The sequence below is a fragment of the Cherax quadricarinatus genome, chromosome 6 (assembly GCF_038502225.1).
Source record: "Cherax quadricarinatus isolate ZL_2023a chromosome 6, ASM3850222v1, whole genome shotgun sequence".
Classification (NCBI taxonomy): domain Eukaryota; kingdom Metazoa; phylum Arthropoda; class Malacostraca; order Decapoda; family Parastacidae; genus Cherax; species Cherax quadricarinatus.
Window position 1 is genome coordinate 43,057,524 of NC_091297.1, and position 18,019 is coordinate 43,075,542.

The following is an 18,019-nucleotide window of genomic DNA, read 5'->3' on the forward strand; positions in this document are numbered from 1 at the left end:
TTTGCATAGTAAGAGTATTGTTGTATACGATATAAGAAATTGAGGTGCTACATTGTCTCGGAGTTTTGTAATAGCATATAAGCTGTGTAAAACTGATAATCCATTTGCTGCAACTGTCATGTATAAGTGTCCACAATTATTGCATGGGGAAGAGAGGGAATACAATTAATGTTTCCTATGTCAGAGATGTTTAAGTATTTGGCTGTTAACTGCATTGCTACATTATGTAGAAAAATATTGTTATCACATAAACTGGACAGCTGAATTAGCAAAAAGAAAAGAGCATTGATAACACAGTAAATACTATGAGGCATAGACTGTAGACAAGTATAGGATTTTTATCAAGGGTGCAACAAAAACAGTTGGAAATTGCACTTCCATATGAACACAGGTTGAGAGGTGGGGCCAGGAGCTATGTATAGGTGAGTACAGTGATAATGGGGAAAATATTTCCTCAAATGGTAGGAAGTATAACAAGCTAAACAATAACAGCTGAAGTGAACTCCATACTGAAGGTAAAAAATAGATAAGACATGGCTCATTTGTCTGTAAGTTAAAAGCTAAGAGGTAGAACCAAGAGCTATAGCTCACCCTCTGCTAACTCAGATAATTACACATACAAGTATGTGTACAATTACTATAGTTGGTAGCATTTTTGTGTAACTGAAATATAAGTTCAGAAGGTGTTTGTTCTCTTCGCACTTTCAGGAGCAGCAGCTCAAGAAGCAGAAAGAGGAAGAGCAGCAGCGTCTTGAGCGAGAGGCTAGTCTTCGTGAGAAGGCTAGGCAGGAGGAACAGTTGAAGCAAATTCAAACCAAGCAAATAAAGGACAGACTGATGCAAATCTCTCAAACTTCCTATGGCCAGAAGATGATGGAAAAGTTTGATGAAGAAGTCGGTATATCTTGTACTTTATTTTGCCTTCCATTTCCTCTGCCCCCTTTAATTCCTTCACTTAACCTATTTATTGCTTGAACTATCTTCCTATTTACCTTCTTATTCCCTTCTTTTGCTGTGTCTACTTCTTCCCCTTCCCCATTATTTGCTCAACTCCTCCTCCTCCCCTTATTTCCCCAATTTCTTCTTTTCCTTTCATATTTTTTCCTTTTTCTACTCCTTTTGTTCCTTCCCTTTCTTTTTATCCTTCCTCCTCACCCTGGTTTATTTTACCTCCCTTTTTCAACACTGGCCATCTCCAACCAAGGCAGGGTGACCTGAGGTTTTTTTTTTTACTTTTTACATTTTCTAATTAATACAGAAGGATTTACTAGCCCCTTACTCCTGGCATTTTAGTTGCCTCTTAAGACATGCATGTCTTATAGGGAGGATTCTTCTCTACTTCCCCAAGGAGACTTTTACCCACTTTTTTTTTTATTAACACATCGGTCGTGTCCCACCAAGGCACAGTAGCCTGAAAAAGAAAAACTTTCATCGTCATTCACACCATCACTGTCTTGCCAGAGGCATGCCCACACTACAGTTATAAAACTACAACATTAACACCCCTTCTTCAGAGTGCAGACACTGTACTTCCCATCTCCAGGACTCGAGTCCGGCCTGCCAGTTTCCCCTGAATCCCTTCATAAATTTTACCTTGCATACACTCCAACAGCATGTCAAGTCCTAAAAACTATTTGTCCCCCTTCGCTCCTGTCTAATACACTCACGCACGCTTGTTGGAAGTCAAAGCCCCTCTCACACAAAACCTTCTTTACCCCCTCCAACCTTTCCTAGGCTGACCCCTACCCTGCCTTCCCTCCACTACAGATTTGTATACTCAAGTCCTTCTATTTTGTTTCAGCCTCTCCACATGTCCAAACCATCTCAATAACCCCTCCTCAGCCCTCTGGATAATAGTTTTAGTAATCCCACACATTCTCTTGATCTCCAAACAACGGATTCTCTGCATTATATTCACACCACACATTGCCCTCAAACATGACATCTCCACTGCCTCCAGCCTTCTCCTTGTTGCAGCATTCGCAACCCATGCCTCACACCCATACAAGAGCGTTGGTATAACTATACTCTCATACATTCCCCTCTTTGCTTTCATAGATAAAGTTGTCTCTACAGACTCTTCAGTGCACCACTTGCCCTTTGCCCTTCATCATTTTTATGATTTTATTTATTTATTTATTTATTTATTTATTTATTTATTTATTTATTTAGTAATTTAAGCATACATACAGAGGTACAAAAAATACAGGTAAGAGCAGCATGCCAAAGCCACTTATATGCATAGCATTACGGGCTGGCTTAACCCTTTGACTGTCGCGGCCGTATATATATGTCTTACGAGGTACCGTGTTTGACGTATATATACTCATAAATTCTAGCGGCTTCAAATCAAGCAGGAGAAAGCTGGTAGGCCTACATGTGAGAGAATGGGTCTGTGTGGTCAGTGTGCACCATATAAAAAAAATCCTGGAGCACGCAGTGCATAATGAGAAAAAAAAACTCCGACCGTTTTTTTTAATTAAAATGCCGACTTTGTGGTCTATTTTCGTATAGTATTTATGGTTGTATTCTCGTTTTCTTGGTCTCATTTGATAGAATGGAAGACATATTATAGAAATAGAGATGATTTTGATTGATTTTACTATAAAAAGAACCTAGAAATGGAGCTCAAAGTAGGGGAAATGTTTGATTTTTGCCAATGTTCAAAAGTAAGCAAATGATGCCATTTTCCAGTAAATGTCCAACTAGCCATTGTAATATGCAGTCATGAATGGGTTGATGTTATTTATACAATTATTACAGTATTGCAGTAGTCTGCATAATAGTAATTCTTCAATTTTTTGTTTGAATAAAAATTCAAAATAGAAAGCAAGAGTAATATCAGAGGGGCCTGGAAACATGACTGATGAGCAAAGAAAATGTTATTTTAGAGCCAGGAATGTCTGCATTGTTCATTCTGGACCTTATTTTGAAATTGTCATATTTTTTAGTTTTCGTGAAATTGGCCAAATTGCAAATTTCTGACCACATTATTAGGTAGTTGAAATCGGTAAATGGGCAGTTTCTTGTACTCAATCGATAGAAAAAATGGAGTTCTAAAGAAATAGCTATGAGTTTGGGCGACTGGAACAATGGAATTAGCCGAAAATAGGGCTCAAAGCGGGCGAAATCGCCGATTTGTAAACGGCGCCGAGGTCGCTAGCTTCGCGAGAGCATAATTCCATCAGTTTTCCATCAAATTTTGTTTTTTTTGGTGTCATTACAATCGGGAAAAGATTCTCTTATCATTTCATAAGAAAATTTTTTTTTTTTTTTTTTAAATTTTGCGACACCAGGACGTAAGACGTATATATACGGCCGCGACAGTCAAAGGGTTAAAATTAACTTAAGATTAACTAAGCAATGATGAAATCAGTGATAAAACATTATTGTAAACAGATAACTATAAAGCACAAATGAGTATTACAAAGACAGGTCATATGGTTGCATGCATTGCTGTACATTCAGTTGAATGGAGTATTCTGTTAGGTACTGTATTTAAAAAAATAATAAAGTTAGATTGGGTCCTAGGTTTAACATTTGTGTGATATAATTGTGAGTAACATATAGGATATACAATTTATAAGGTTCAGTTATTCAGTATTTATTTGGTTTTGAGTGAGTAAGTGATCTTTGAGAAGAGACTTGAATTTATAAACAGGTAGTGTTTCTTTTATATTTACAGGTAATGAATTCCAGATTTTAGGGCCTTTTATGTGCATTGAGTTTTTGCATAGCGTGAGATGGACACGAGGAACATCAAAGAGTGATCTGTGCCTTGTGTTATGGTCATGTGTTCTGTTGAGGTTGGCAAGGAGATGTTTGAGGGGAGGGTTAATATCAGAGTTAAGTGTCTATGTATGTAATAGGTGCAATAATAAGTATGGATATTTTGTATGGTGAGTAGGTTGAGTGTTTTGAATATTGGTGGAGTGTGTTGCCTGTAGTGAGAATTTATCATTCTAACTGCAGCCTTTTGTTGGGTAATTAGTGGTCTGAGATGGTTAATTGTTGTTGAGCCCCATGCACAAATTCCATAGGTGAGATAGGGGTAAATAAGAGAGTGATAAAGGGCCAGGAGGGCTGACTGTGGAACATAGTACCGTATCTTCGATAGTATGCCTACAGTCTTGGAAATTTTCTTAGAAATTTGTTGTATATGTGTATGAAATTTGAGTCTATTATCGAGGTGGATTCCTAAGAATTTTCCCTCTGTTAGCTTTGTGATAGGTGATCCGTTTATTGTTATGTTAAGAGGTACATCTGTAGCTCTGTTACCAAACTGAATGAAGTAGGTTTTGTCAATGTTTAGTGTAAGTTTGTTAGTCCTCATTCAGGTAGATATTTTCTGTAATTCGGTGTTTACAGTATTGGCTAGCGTGACTGGGCTCGGGTGAGAGAAGACGTATGTAGTGTCATCTGCAAAAAGTGTGGGTTTGAGTAATTGCGAAGCATTTGGTAGGTCATTTATGTATAGGAGAAAGAGAAGAGGGCCAAGGACACTTCCCTGTGGGACACCAACTGTAATTGGTTGTGCGGAAGAGCTTGCCCCATTTGCGTACACATATTGGCTTCTGTTGCTGAGGTAAGACTTGAGGTAGGTGAGGGAGTGCCCTCTAATACCATAGTGTGACAATTTTACGTGGAGCAAGTCATGGTCAACTGTATCAAAAGCTTTACATAAGTCAATGAAGATCCCCAGTGGGACTTCTTTTTTCTCTATTGCAGTGTATATATGTTCTAGCATGTGTATAATAGCATCATTAGTATTTTTATTAGGCCTGAATCCAAATTGGCAGGGGTTGAGAATGTTTTGGGAGATGAGGTAGGAGTAGATTCGTTTATGAATTAATTTTTCGAAGATTTTTGAGAGAGGGTGTAAATTGGATATTGGCCTATAGTTATTCAACTCTGTTTGGTCTCCTCCTTTATGGATCGGAGTGACCCTTGCTATTTTGAGAACTGTAGGGAAGGTGGAGGATTCAGTGGATTTGTTAAAGAGTGTTGCAATGATTGGTGATAGTACTTGTGACGCTTTTTTGTATATAAAGGGTGGTAAGGTATTTAAATCTCCTGCCTTGTTTTTCAGTGCGTTGATAATAAGGGAGACTTTGTATGGGTTAGTCGGAGCTAGGAACAGTGTGTTCGGGTAGTTGCCAGTGAGGTAGTCATTTGGTGGGGTATCTGAGCTTGGGATTTTATTGGCAAGGTTTTGACCTATAGTGGAGAAGAAATCATTGAGTCTGTTTGCTGTTTCTGTTGGTGGGAGTTGGGGTTCATCTGATTTTGCTAATTTTATTTCGCTATGTCGTGATATCTTTTTTGTTCCCAGAATTTCTGATAGGGTCTTCCAGGTCTGTTTTAACCCTTTGACTGTTTCCGACGTATAAATACGTCTTACGAGCCAATGTTTCTGACGTATTTATACGCACAAATTCTAGCGGCTTCAAATCGAGCGCCAAAGGCCTGGTAGGCCTACACGGGAGAGAATGGGTCTCAGTGGTCGGTGTGCACCCTGTGAAAAAAATCTGGGACCTAGCGGTGCATTGTGGGAACGCCATGTTGTCAGTCCATTTTCACCATGCCTCTCGGTAAGAAGTTCCTCACTCCTCGGCGGATTGGAGGTCTTTTGTTCCCAAGTGATAGCTCTAACAGCGATGAAAATGTCAGTGACAGTGAATTCAAGGGTTTTCAAGTGAGTGTTACCGAAAAAAGTGCCCAGGATAACGTAAATAGTGACGAAAACCCAGATGACCCACAACCTTCGACCTCTAGTGCTGTGCCGGCTTGTTCACGTTCACGTTCGCCTGTACCAGGACGAAAGAGGAAACTATTTGGTCGTGTACAACACCCTGATGATAGCAGTGATAGTGATAGTGATTTCAAGGTCATTGAAAGCAGTTCTAGTGACAGTGAGAGTGAATATTCCCCAGTGAAGCGCCAGTATGTACAACGTAGCATGCGGTCTGGTAGTGTTTCATATGTTGTTCCAAGGGGAAGGAGAAACTCTGGGAGCACATCCTGTGGCCCAACACCACGACCTGATAGTGAAGATGACGATATTGTAATGATGGGTATGAATGGTGACAGTGAGGGAGGAGGCAGTGGTGGTGATAGTGAGGGTGGCACGGCCCATGTGGCACCATCACCGGGCCACGCTACTAGCCACGTGGCTGACTCAGCAGAACAACCAGCCTCACCCTACCCCACACTGCCACAACCTGCACCACCACAACCTGCACAGCCACAACCACAGTACAATATCCAGACCCCACCAGCAGACCGCATCTGGGATTGGCAGGACGGTGACGAGTTTGTTCCCAGTCCCCATGACTTTGATGAAACACAAAGTGGAATAAAGCCATCTTGTCCACTTGGGAACAATGCCAGTGAACTGGACTGCTTTGAGTTATTTTTCGATGAACCCCTGATGGACATCATTGTCAGGGAAACAAATACATACTGTGATTACACCATGGCAAATACAATTCTCTCACCAAAATCACGGCTACACAAGTGGAAGGAGACAACTGTGGCAGAGATGTACCTGTTTTTTGCCACAATAATGCTTATGCCACATGTGTATAAGCACACTGTCACCACATACTGGACAACAGATCGCCTGATTTCAACTCCAGGTTTTAGTGACATTATAGGTGTCAATCGTTTCCTGATACTGTTACGTATGTTACACTTTTCAGACAAAACCAGGCCTGACAGAAGCGACAGGTTATATAAGATAAGAAATGTGTTTATGTACCTGAAACAAAAGTGCTGCATGTATTTTTATCCCTTCAGGAAGCTTGTTATTGATGAGTCCTTGATTTTATTCAAAGGAAGACTCTCATTCAAGCAATATATACCAAGCAAGAGGAAACGCTTTGGTATAAAGCTATTTGTACTGTGTGATTGCAGAAGTGGTCTTGTTTTAGATATTATTGTGTACACTGGCAGTAATACTTTGAGAGATACCATGAAGTTATTGGGTATCTCTGGTGATGTGGTTCGAACAATGATGGAACCATACCTTGGTAAGGGGCATATGTTATTTACTGATAACTGGTACACAAGCCCCTTACTCAGTGATTTCTTGCGAGTGAACTTGACAGACGTGTGTGGCACAGTGCGTGGTAATCGCAAACATATGCCAAGGTTCGACGCTGGCACTCGCAGAGGTGAGGTGCAAGCCTTTGCTGCCAATGACATCATGGCATTTCAGTGGCATGACAAACGTGATGTCACATTGTTGACATCAGTTCACACAAACGAAATGGTACCCAGTGGCAGGGACAACAGAGAGACCAATGAACCCATTCTAAAGCCTGCAGCTGTCATGGACTACAACCTCAATATGCGCTTAGTGGACAGATGTGACATGCAGATTGGGTTTGCAGACTGTGTACGCAAGAGTTATAAGTGGTATATCAAACTTTTTTTCCATCTTGTTGATATCTCTATGCTAAATACTTATAACATATACAAGTTGAAGACCAACAAAGCACCAAAATATGGTGAATTTTGCCTGTCAGTAATCAGACAAATAATTGCAAAGTACCAAGGAGCAACTCCTGCAATAGACCAGCGCCCACAGACGTCATCTCGTATGAGGCCTGGTGATCACTACCCCATACAACTGCCTCCTACTACTGCCAAGAAAAATGCTCAGAAGAGGTGTTATGTATGTATGCATACCACAAAACGCCCACAAACACGCAGAGACACTCGTTTTATGTGTGAGGAGTGTGAAGTGCCTCTCTGCATATACCCATGTTTCAAAGAGTTCCACAAGCTGCAGCAGTTCTAGGAACATGGTTAGTGACTGTACATATGTATATATATTATGGAACAATAGTAATAAACATTGTTTTGTATTGTTTGTGTAAACAAAGTGTATGCACAAACTAATAGTGATAAAGTTTGTTCTGTTATTGTGTTGTAAATAATGAGTGTATATTTGAACAATGCACCTTACATTGGTCTCACAGGCCACATAAGTTACCTGGAAAAGAAAAATATTGAAAAATGCAAGAAACCTTTGAATTAGAGTAAATAAAAGAATACTGGGTGGGCGGCAGTCGCCGCTGTTGCCGTACGCACGTCAATTTCTGCAAACTTTGCGGCTCTATATCTCGGTAAGTACTGATGGCAAAAATTTTTTTTTAGGCTTAAAACACTAGTAAAAATATTCCTAACATTTTCATAAGAAAAAATAATTTTTTTTTTTTCGAATATTTGGCGACATAGAATGACAGTTTCAGAGAGGGCCCTGAAACAGTCAAAGGGTTAATATCACCTCGTAAGTTGGATAATCTGTTCTCATAATACAATTTTTTTGCCCTTCTTATCAGGCTGGTTAGGATTGACGAGTAACGTTTTGTTTGGTCTCTGGTTATGTGACCCATTCTGTACTGTTTTTCATATCGGTGTTTTGTATTTATGGATTTGAGAATGCTGGGTGTTAGCCAGGGACTGTTCAGTCTCTTAGCTGTCATCTGTTTAGTTTTTTTAGGGCAGTGCTTGTTATAAAGGTATTGGGTCTTTTTTAGAAAATTATTAAAACATTCGTCAATATCTGTATAGATTTCTAGCTCAGTGTGCCAGTCAATGTTTGTTACTGCTGTTGTGAAGTTATTAATGGCTGCCTCATTGTGAAGTCTGAAGGTGACTTTAGTAGTGTCTTGGGGTATTTTACCAAGAGTTGTTATGAGGAAAGTAGGGTAGTGGTCTGTGGTATTATCTGTAATTATGCCTGATTTTAAAGGGGATATGGTGTTGGTCCAGATGTGGTCAAGTAGGGAAACACTAGTCTCTGTAACTCTTGTAGGTTTTGTTACTGTTGGTAGCAACATGCAGTTACTCATTGTGTTTGTGAATTCAGTAACGTGTGGGTCCTGGTCTTGCAGCAGATGTTGCAAGTATATGGAATAGGTGGGAAGTTACTGAATGCTGTAAGGAGCTTTTATGAGGATAGTGAGGCTCAGGTTAGGGTGTGTAGAAGAGAGGGAGAATACTTCCCGGTAAAAGTAGGTCTTAGACAGAGATGTGTAATGTCACCATGGTTGTTTAATATATTTATAGATGGGGTTGTAAAAGAAGTAAATGCTAGGGTGTTTGGGAGAGGGGTGGGATTAAATTATGGGGAATCAAATTCAAAATGGGAATTGACAGTTGCTTTTTGCTGATGATACTGTGCTTATGGGAGATTCTAAAGAAAAATTGCAAAGGTTAGTGGATGAGTTTGAGAATGTGTGTAAAGGTAGAAAGTTGAAAGTGAACATAGAAAAGAGTAAGGTGATGAGGGTATCAAATGATTTAGATAAAGAAAAATTGGATATCAAATTGGGGAAGAGGAGTATGGAAGAAGTGAATGTTTTCAGATACTTGGGAGTTGACGTGTCGGCGGATGGATTTATGAAGGATGAGGTTAATCATAGAATTGATGAGGGAAAAAAGGTGAGTGGTGCATTGAGGTATATGTGGAGTCAAAAAACGTTATCTATGGAGGCAAAGAAGGGAATGTATGAAAGTATAGTAGTACCAACACTCTTATATGGATGTGAAGCTTGGGTGGTAAATGCAGCAGCGAGGAGACGGTTGGAGGCAGTGGAGATGTCCTGTTTAAGGGCAATGTGTGGTGTAAATATTATGCAGAAAATTCGGAGTGTGGAAATTAGGAGAAGGTGTGGAGTTAATAAAAGCATTAGTCAGAGGGCAGAAGAGGGGTTGTTGAGGTGGTTTGGTCATTTAGAGAGAATGGATCAAAGTAGAATGACATGGAAAGCATATAAATCTATAGGGGAAGGAAAGAGGGGTAGGGGTCGTCCTCGAAAGGGTTGGAAAGAGGGGGTAAAGGAGGTTCTGTGGGCGAGGGGCTTGGACTTCCAGCGGGCGTGCGTGGGCGTGTTAGATAGGAGTGAATGGAGACGAATGATACTTGGGACCTGACGATCTGTTGGAGTGTGAGCAGGGTAATATTTAGTGAAGGGATTCAGGGAAACCGGTTATTTTCATATAGTCGGACTTGAGTCCTGGAAATGGGAAGTACAATGCCTGCACTTTAACCCTTTGAGGGTTTTCGTCGTACTAGTACGTCTTACGCGTAGGGGTTTTTGACGTACTAGTACTCATAAATTCTAGCGGCCTCAAATCTAGTGGGAGAAAGCTGGTAGGCCTTCATATGAAAGAATGGGTCTATGTGGTCAGTGTGCACAGTCTAAAAAAAATCCTGCAGCACACAGTGCATAATGAGAAAAAAAAAACTTTGACCATTTTTTTTTAATAAATCAGCGACTTTGCAGTGTATTTTCGTATGGTATTTATTGTTGTATTCTAGTTTTCTTGGTCTCATTTTATAGAATGGAAGACATATTACAGAAATTGAGATGATTTTGACTGGTTTTACAATGAAAAGTGCCTTGAAATTGAGCTCAAAGTAGCAGAAATGTTCGATTTTTACCAAACTTCAAAAGTACACAAATCGTGCCAAGCGTGCAATACACGTCAACTGGTGAGTCTAATATTCTTTCACAAATGCACCAATAATATTTATACCATTTTTTACACTAATGCAGTAGTCTGCATAACAGTAAATCTTATATTTTTTGTGAAAATAAAAATTCAAAGTGGAAAGCAAAAGAATATAAGAGGGGCCTTGAGACGTTACTAATGACTAGAGGAAATGTCATTTTAGTGCTAGGAATGTCTTTCTTGTTTATTCTGGACCCTATTCGGAAATTGGCATCTTTTGAAATTTGTGTGAAATTGGCAAAATTGCTAAATTCTGACCACTGTACTGGATAGTTGAATTTCATAAATGAGTGGTTTCTTGCACCCATTCGATAGAAAAAATGGAGTTCTAGCGAAATATTCATGTTTTTTGTCGACTAGTACAGTGAAATTGGCCGAAAATGGGGCTCAAAGTGGGCAAAATCGCCGATGCGTAAACATCGCCGAGACCGCTAACTTTGCGAGAGCATAATTCCGTAAGTTTTCTATCAAATTTCAAACTTTTGGTGTCTTTATGATCGGGAAAAGATTCTCTATCTTTTCATAAGAGAAAATAATTTTTTTTTTTTTTAAATTTGGCCGACCCTGAGAACGAGTTTCGGAGAGGGCCTGTCGACCCTCAAAGGGTTAATGGAGGGGTTTGGGATATTGGCAGTTTGGAGGGATATGTTGTGTATCTTTATACGTATATGCTTCTAAACTGTTGTATTATGAGCACCTCTGCAAAAGCAGTGATAATGTGTAAGTGTGGTGAAAGTGTTGAATGATGATGAAAGTATTTTATTTTTGGGGATTTTCTTTCTTTTTTTTGGGTCACCCTGCCTCGTTGAAAAAAAAAAATGTATATGTATATATATATATATATATATATATATATATAATATATATATATGTATATATGTATGTATGTATGTATGTATGTATGTATGTATGTATGTATGTATGTATGTATGTATGTATGTATGTATATATGTATATATGTATATATGTATATATGTATATATGTATATATGTATATATATTATATATATATATATATATATATATATATATATATATATATATATATATATATATATATATATATATATATATATATATATATATATATGAGATATATATATATGAGATATATATATATGAGATATATATATATATATATATATATATATATATATATATATATATATATATATATATATATATATATATATATATATATATATATATATATATATATATATATATGAGATATATGAGATATATATATATATATATATATATATATATATATATATATATATATATATATATATATATATATATATATATATATATATATATATATATATTCATTCATTCATTCAACACACCGGCCGTATCCCACCGAGGCGGGGTGGCCCAAAAGGAAAAACGAAAGTTTCTCCTTTTACATTTAGTAATATATACAGGAGAAGAGGTTACTAGCCCCTTGCTCCCGGCATTTTAGTTGCCTCTTACAACACGCATGGCTTACGGAGGAAGAATTCTGTTCCACTTCCCCATGGAGATAAGAGGAAATAAACAAGAATAAGAACTAGAAAGAAAATAGAAGAAAACCCAGAGGGGTGTGCATATATGTGCTTGTACATGTATGTGTAGTGTGACCTAAGTGTAAGTAGAAGTAGCAAGACGTACCTGAAATCTTGCATGTTCATGAGACAGAAAAAAGGACACCAGCAATCCTACCATCATGTAAAACAATTACAGGCTTTCGTTTTACACTCACTTGGCAGGACGGTAGTACCTCCCTGGGCGGTTGCTGTCTACCAACCTACTACCTATAATATATATATATATATATATATATATAGATATAGATATAGAGAGAGATAGATAGATAGAGAGATAGATGGAGAGATAGATAGATAGATATTGATTGATTGGTATTGGATGATTAATTGATATTGGATGATTAATTGATATTGATTGATTGATTGATTAATTGATATTGATTGATTGATTGATATTGATTGATTGATTGATTTTGGGAAATGTTGAGTGAATGCATGGGGAGTTTTGAACCAAGTGTGAGAGTACTTGTGGTTGGGGATTTCAATGCTAAAGTGGGTGAAAATGTTGTGGAGGGAGTGGTAGGTAAATTTGGGGTGCCAGGGGTAAATGAAAATGGGGAGCCTTTAATTGAGCTGTGTAGAAAGAGGTTTGGTAATAAGTAATACATATTTTATGAGAAAGAGGATAAATAAATATACAAGGTATGGTATAGCACGTATTGAAAGTAGTTAATTAGATTATGTATTGGTGGATAAAAGGTTGATGGGTAGGCTCCAGGATGTACATGTTTATAGAGGGGCAACTGATATGTCGGATCATTATTTAGTTGTAGCTACAGTTAGAGTAAGAGGTAGGTGGAACAAGAGGAAAATGACAACAACAAGTAAGAAGGAGGTGAAAGTGTATAAACTAAAGGAGAAGGAAGTTCGGGTGAGATATAAACAACTGTTTGCAGAATGATGGGCTGGTGAAAGTGTGAGTAGTGGGGGGGTTGAAGAGGGTTGGAATAGTTTTAAAAATGCAGTATCAGAATGTGGGGCAAAAGTTAGTGGTTATAGGAGAGTGGATGCAGGAGGAAAGAGGAGTGTTTGGTGGGATGATGAAGTAAAGGGTGTGATACAAGATAAAAAGGTAGCTTACGAGAGTGTTATACAAAGAGTAGAGTATATGGAGAGTAAAAGAAAGGTGAAGAGAGTGGTGAGAGAGTGCAAAAGGAGAGCAAATGATAGAGTGGGAGAGGCACTGTCAAGAAATTTTCATGAAAATAAGAAAATTTTTTGGAGCGAGTTAAGAAAGCCTAGGGAACGAATGGATATGTCAGTTTAAAACAGGGTAGGGGAGTTAGCAGATGGGGAGATGGAGGTATTGGGTAGATGGCCAGAATCTTGTGAGGAACTTTTAAATGTCGACGAAGAAAGGGAGGCGGTAATTTCATGCACTGGCCAGGGAGGTATACCATCTTTTAGGAGTGAAGAAGAGCAGGATGTGAGTGTGGGGGAGGTGCATGAGGCATTATGTAGAATGAAAGGGGATAAAGCAGCTGGAATTGACGGGATCATTACAGAAATGTTATAAGCAGGGGGACACACAGTGTTGGAGTGGTTGGTATTTTTAAATAAAAAAAATGCACAATACCGTGACTGGAATGATACACAAATAACCCGCACATAAAAGAGAGAAGCTTACGACGACGTTTCGGTCCGACTTGGACCATTTACAAAGTCACACTGTCAAAGTCAGTGTGACTTTGTAAATGGTCCAAGTCGGACCGAAACGTCGTCGTAAGCTTCTCTCTTCTATGTGCGGGTTATTTGTGTGTTGGTATTTTTGTTTAATAAATGTATGAAAGAGGGGAAGGCATCTAGAGATTGGCAGAGAGCATGTATAGTCCCTTTATATAATGGGAAGGGGGACAAACGAGATTGTAAAAATTATAGAGGAGTAAGTTTACTGAGTATACCAGGAAAAGTGTACAGTAGGGCTATTATTGAAAGAATTAGAGGTAAAACAGAATGTAGGATTGCAGATGAGCGAGGAGGTTTTAGAGTGGGTTGGGGATGTGTAGATCAAGTGTTTACATTGAAGCATATATGTGAACAATATTTAGATAAAGGTAGGGAAGTTTTTATTGCATTTATGGATTTAGAAAAGGCATATGATAGAGTGTATAGGGGAGCAATGTGGCAGATGTTACAAGTATATGGAATAGGTGGTAAGTTACTAAATGCTGTCAAGAGCTTTTATGAAGATAGTGAGGCTCAGGTTAGGGTGTGTAGAAGAGAGGGAGAATACTTCCTGGTAAAAGTAGGTCTTAGACAGGGATGTGTAATGTCACCATGGTGGTTTAATATATTTATAGATGGGGTTGTAAAAGAAGTAAATGCTAGGGTGTTTGGGAGAGGGGTGAGATTAAATTATGTGGAATCAAATACAAAATGGAAATTGCTGATGATACTGTGGTTATGGGAGTTTCTACAGAAAAGTTGCAAAGGTTAGTAGAAGAGTTTGGGAGTGTGTGTAAAGGTAGAAGTTGAAAGTGAACATAGAAAAGAGTAAGGTGATGAGGGTATCAAATGATTTAGATAAAGAAAAATAGGATATCAAATGGGAAAAGTGAATGTTTTCAGATATTTGGGAGTTGACGTGTCAGCGGATGGATTCATGGAGGATGAATTGGAGGAAAAAAGGTGAATGGTGCTTTGGAGGCAAAGAAGGGAATGTATGAAGGTATTGTAGTACCAATACTTTATATGGGTGTGAAGCTTGGGTTGTAAATGCTGCAGCAAGGAGGCAGTGGAGATGTCCTGTCTAAGGGCAATGTGTGGTGTGAATATTATGCATAAAATTCGGAGTGTGGAAATTAGGAAAAGGTGTGGAGTTAATAAAAGTATTAGTCAGAGGGCTGAAGAGGGGTTGTTGAGGTGGTTTGGTCATTTAGAGAGAATGGATCAAAGTAGAATGACATGGAGAGTGTATGAATCTGTTGGGGAAGGAAGGTGGGGTAGGGGTCGTCCTCGGGAGGGTTGGAGGGAGGGGGTAAAGGAGGTTTTGTGGGCGAGGGGCTTGGACTTCCAGCAAGCGTGCATGAGCGTGTTAGATAGTAAATGGAGACAAATGGTATTTGGGACCTGACGATCTGTTGGAGTGTGAGCAGGGTAATATTTAGTGAAGGGATTCAAGGAAACTGGTTATTTTTATATAGCTGGATTTGAATCCTGGAAATGGGAAGTACAATGCCAGCACTTCAAAGGAGGGGTTTGGGATATTGGCAGTTTGGAGGGATATGTTGTGTAACTTTATACATAGTATATGCTTTTAAACTGTTGTATTCTGAGCACCTCTGCAAAAACAGTGATTGTGTGTGAGTGAGGTGAAAGTGTTGAATGATGATGAAAGTATTTTCTTTTTGGGTCACCCTTCCTCGGTGGGAGACGGCCGACTTGTTGAAAAAAAAAAAACTTACTTCTTCCATACTCCTCCCCAATTTGATATCCAGTTTTTCTTTATCTAAATCATTTGATACCCTCATCACCTTATTGTTTTCTATGTTCACTTTCAACGTTCTACCTTTACACACACTCCCAAACTCATCTACTAACCTTTGCAATTTTTATGTAGAATCTCCCTTAAGCACAGTATCATGAGCAAAAAGTTAGTGTGTCAATACCCACTTTGTATTTGATTCCCTATAATTTAATCCCACTCCTCTCCCGAACACCCTAGCATTTGCTTCTTTTACAACCCCATCTATAAATATATTAAACAACCATGGTGACATTACACAACAGACTTATTCTGCTATAATTTTTATGCTCTTTTTGTCCCCTTTGCCTTTATACAATGGAACTATGCATGCTCTCTGCCAGTCCCTAGATGCCTTACCCTCTTCGCAACATTTTCTTTCTTTCAACACACCGACCATATCCCACCAAGGCAGGGTGGCCCAGAAAGAAAAATGAAAGTTTCTCTTTTAAATTTAGTAATTTATACGGGAGAAGGGGTTACTAGCCCCTTGCTCCCGGCATTTTAGTGTCCTCTTACAACACGCATGGCTTACGGAGGAAGAATTCTGTTCCACTTCTCCATGGAGATAAGAGGAAATAAACAAGAACAAAAACTAGAAAGAAAATAGAAGAATACCCAGAGGGGTGTGTATATATATGCTTGTACATGTATGTGTAGTGTGACCTAAGTGCAAGTAGAAGTAGCAAGACATACCTGAAATCTTGCATGTTTTTGGGACAGACAAAAGACACCAGCAATCCTACCATCATGTAAAACAATTACAGGTTTTTGTTGTACAGTCGCTTGGCAGGATGGTAGTACCTCCCTGGGCGGTTGCTGTTTACCAACCTACTACCTAGGCTTCGCAACATTTATTAAATAAAAACACTAACTCCAAAACTATATCCCCGCTGGCTTTTAACATTTCTATCTTTATCGTATCAATCCCAGCTGCTTTACCCCTTTTCATTCTACTCTTTGCCTCACACACTTCCCCCACTCACAACTGGTTCTGCCTCACACTTATAAGATGTTATTCCTCCTTGCCCTATACACGATATCACAGCTTCCCTATCTTCTTCAACATTTAACAGTACCTCAAAATATTCCCTCCATCTTCCCAATACCTCAAACTCTTCATTTAATAACTCTCCTCTCCTATTTTTAACCCTTTGAGGGTTTTCGTCGTACTAGTACGTCTTACGCGTAGGGGTTTTTGACGTACTAGTACTCATAAATTCTAGCGACCTCAAATCTAGTGGGAGAAAGCTGGTAGGCCTTCATATGAAAGAATGGGTCTATGTGGTCAGTGTGCACAGTCTAAAAAAAATCCTGCAGCACACGGTGCATAATGAGAAAAAAAAAAACTTTTTCCATTTTTTTTAATAAATCAGCGACTTTGCAGTGTATTTTCGTATAGTATTTATTGTTGTATTCTAGTTTTCTTGGTCTCATTTTATAGAATGGAAGACATATTACTGAAATTGAGATGATTTTGACTGGTTTTACAATGAAAGGTGCCTTGAAATTGAGCTCAAAGTAGCAGAAATGTTCGATTTTTACCAAACTTCAAAAGTAAACAAATCGTGCCAAGCGTGCAATACACGTCAACTGGTGAGTCTAATATTCTTTCACAAGTGCACCAATAATATTTATACCATTTTTTACACTAATGCAGTAGTCTGCATAACAGTAAATCTTATATTTTTTGTGAGAATAAAAATTCAAAGTGGAAAGCAAAAGAATATAAGAGGGGCCTTGAGACGTGACTAATGACTAGAGGAAATGTCATTTTAGTGCCAGGAATGTCTTTCTTGTTTATTCTGGACCCTATTCGGAAATTGGCATCTTTTGAAATTTGTGTGAAATTGGCAAAATTGCTAAATTCTGACCACTGTACTGGATAGTTGAATTTATAAATGGGTGGTTTCTTGCACCCATTCGATAGAAAAAATGGAGTTCTAGCGAAATATTCATGTTTTTTGTCGACTAGTACAGTGAAATTGGCCGAAAATGGGGCTCAAAGTGGGCAAAATCGCCGATCCGTAAACATCGCCGAGACCGCTAACTTTGCGAGAGCATAATTCCGTAAGTTTTCTATCAAATTTCAAACTTTTGGTGTCGTTATGATCGGGAAAAGATTCTCTATCTTTTCATAAGAGAAAATAATTTTTTTTTTTTTTTTAATTTGGCCGACCCTGAGAACGAGTTTCGGAGAGGGCCTGTCGACCCTCAAAGGGTTAACTAACAAATCCGTTCTTTTCCTAGGCTTTCTCAGCTTAACCCTTAAACTGTCCAAACTTAGATCTACGTTCACTTGGGTGGTCCTCTGAATATTTTGAAAAAAAAAAACAAAAAAAAAAAACTTTTTTTTCTTTTAAAATGAAGAGCACATTTTTCTACATGTTATAGGATTAAAAAAAATAATTAGGGTCAGTACTTACGAAGATATAAG

General features: G+C 38.5%; 1 protein-coding gene across 1 annotated transcript in view; it reads left to right on the forward strand.

The window, feature by feature from the left end:
* eIF3a (eukaryotic translation initiation factor 3 subunit a) overlaps positions 1 to 18,019 on the forward strand; it is a 221,254-nt gene that overhangs the window by 82,863 nt on the left and 120,372 nt on the right. Inside the window, exon 12 of the mRNA XM_070081388.1 lies at positions 709 to 894. Within this exon, the coding sequence (XP_069937489.1) occupies positions 709 to 894 (186 nt within the window). The remainder of the gene's footprint in view (positions 1 to 708; positions 895 to 18,019) is intronic.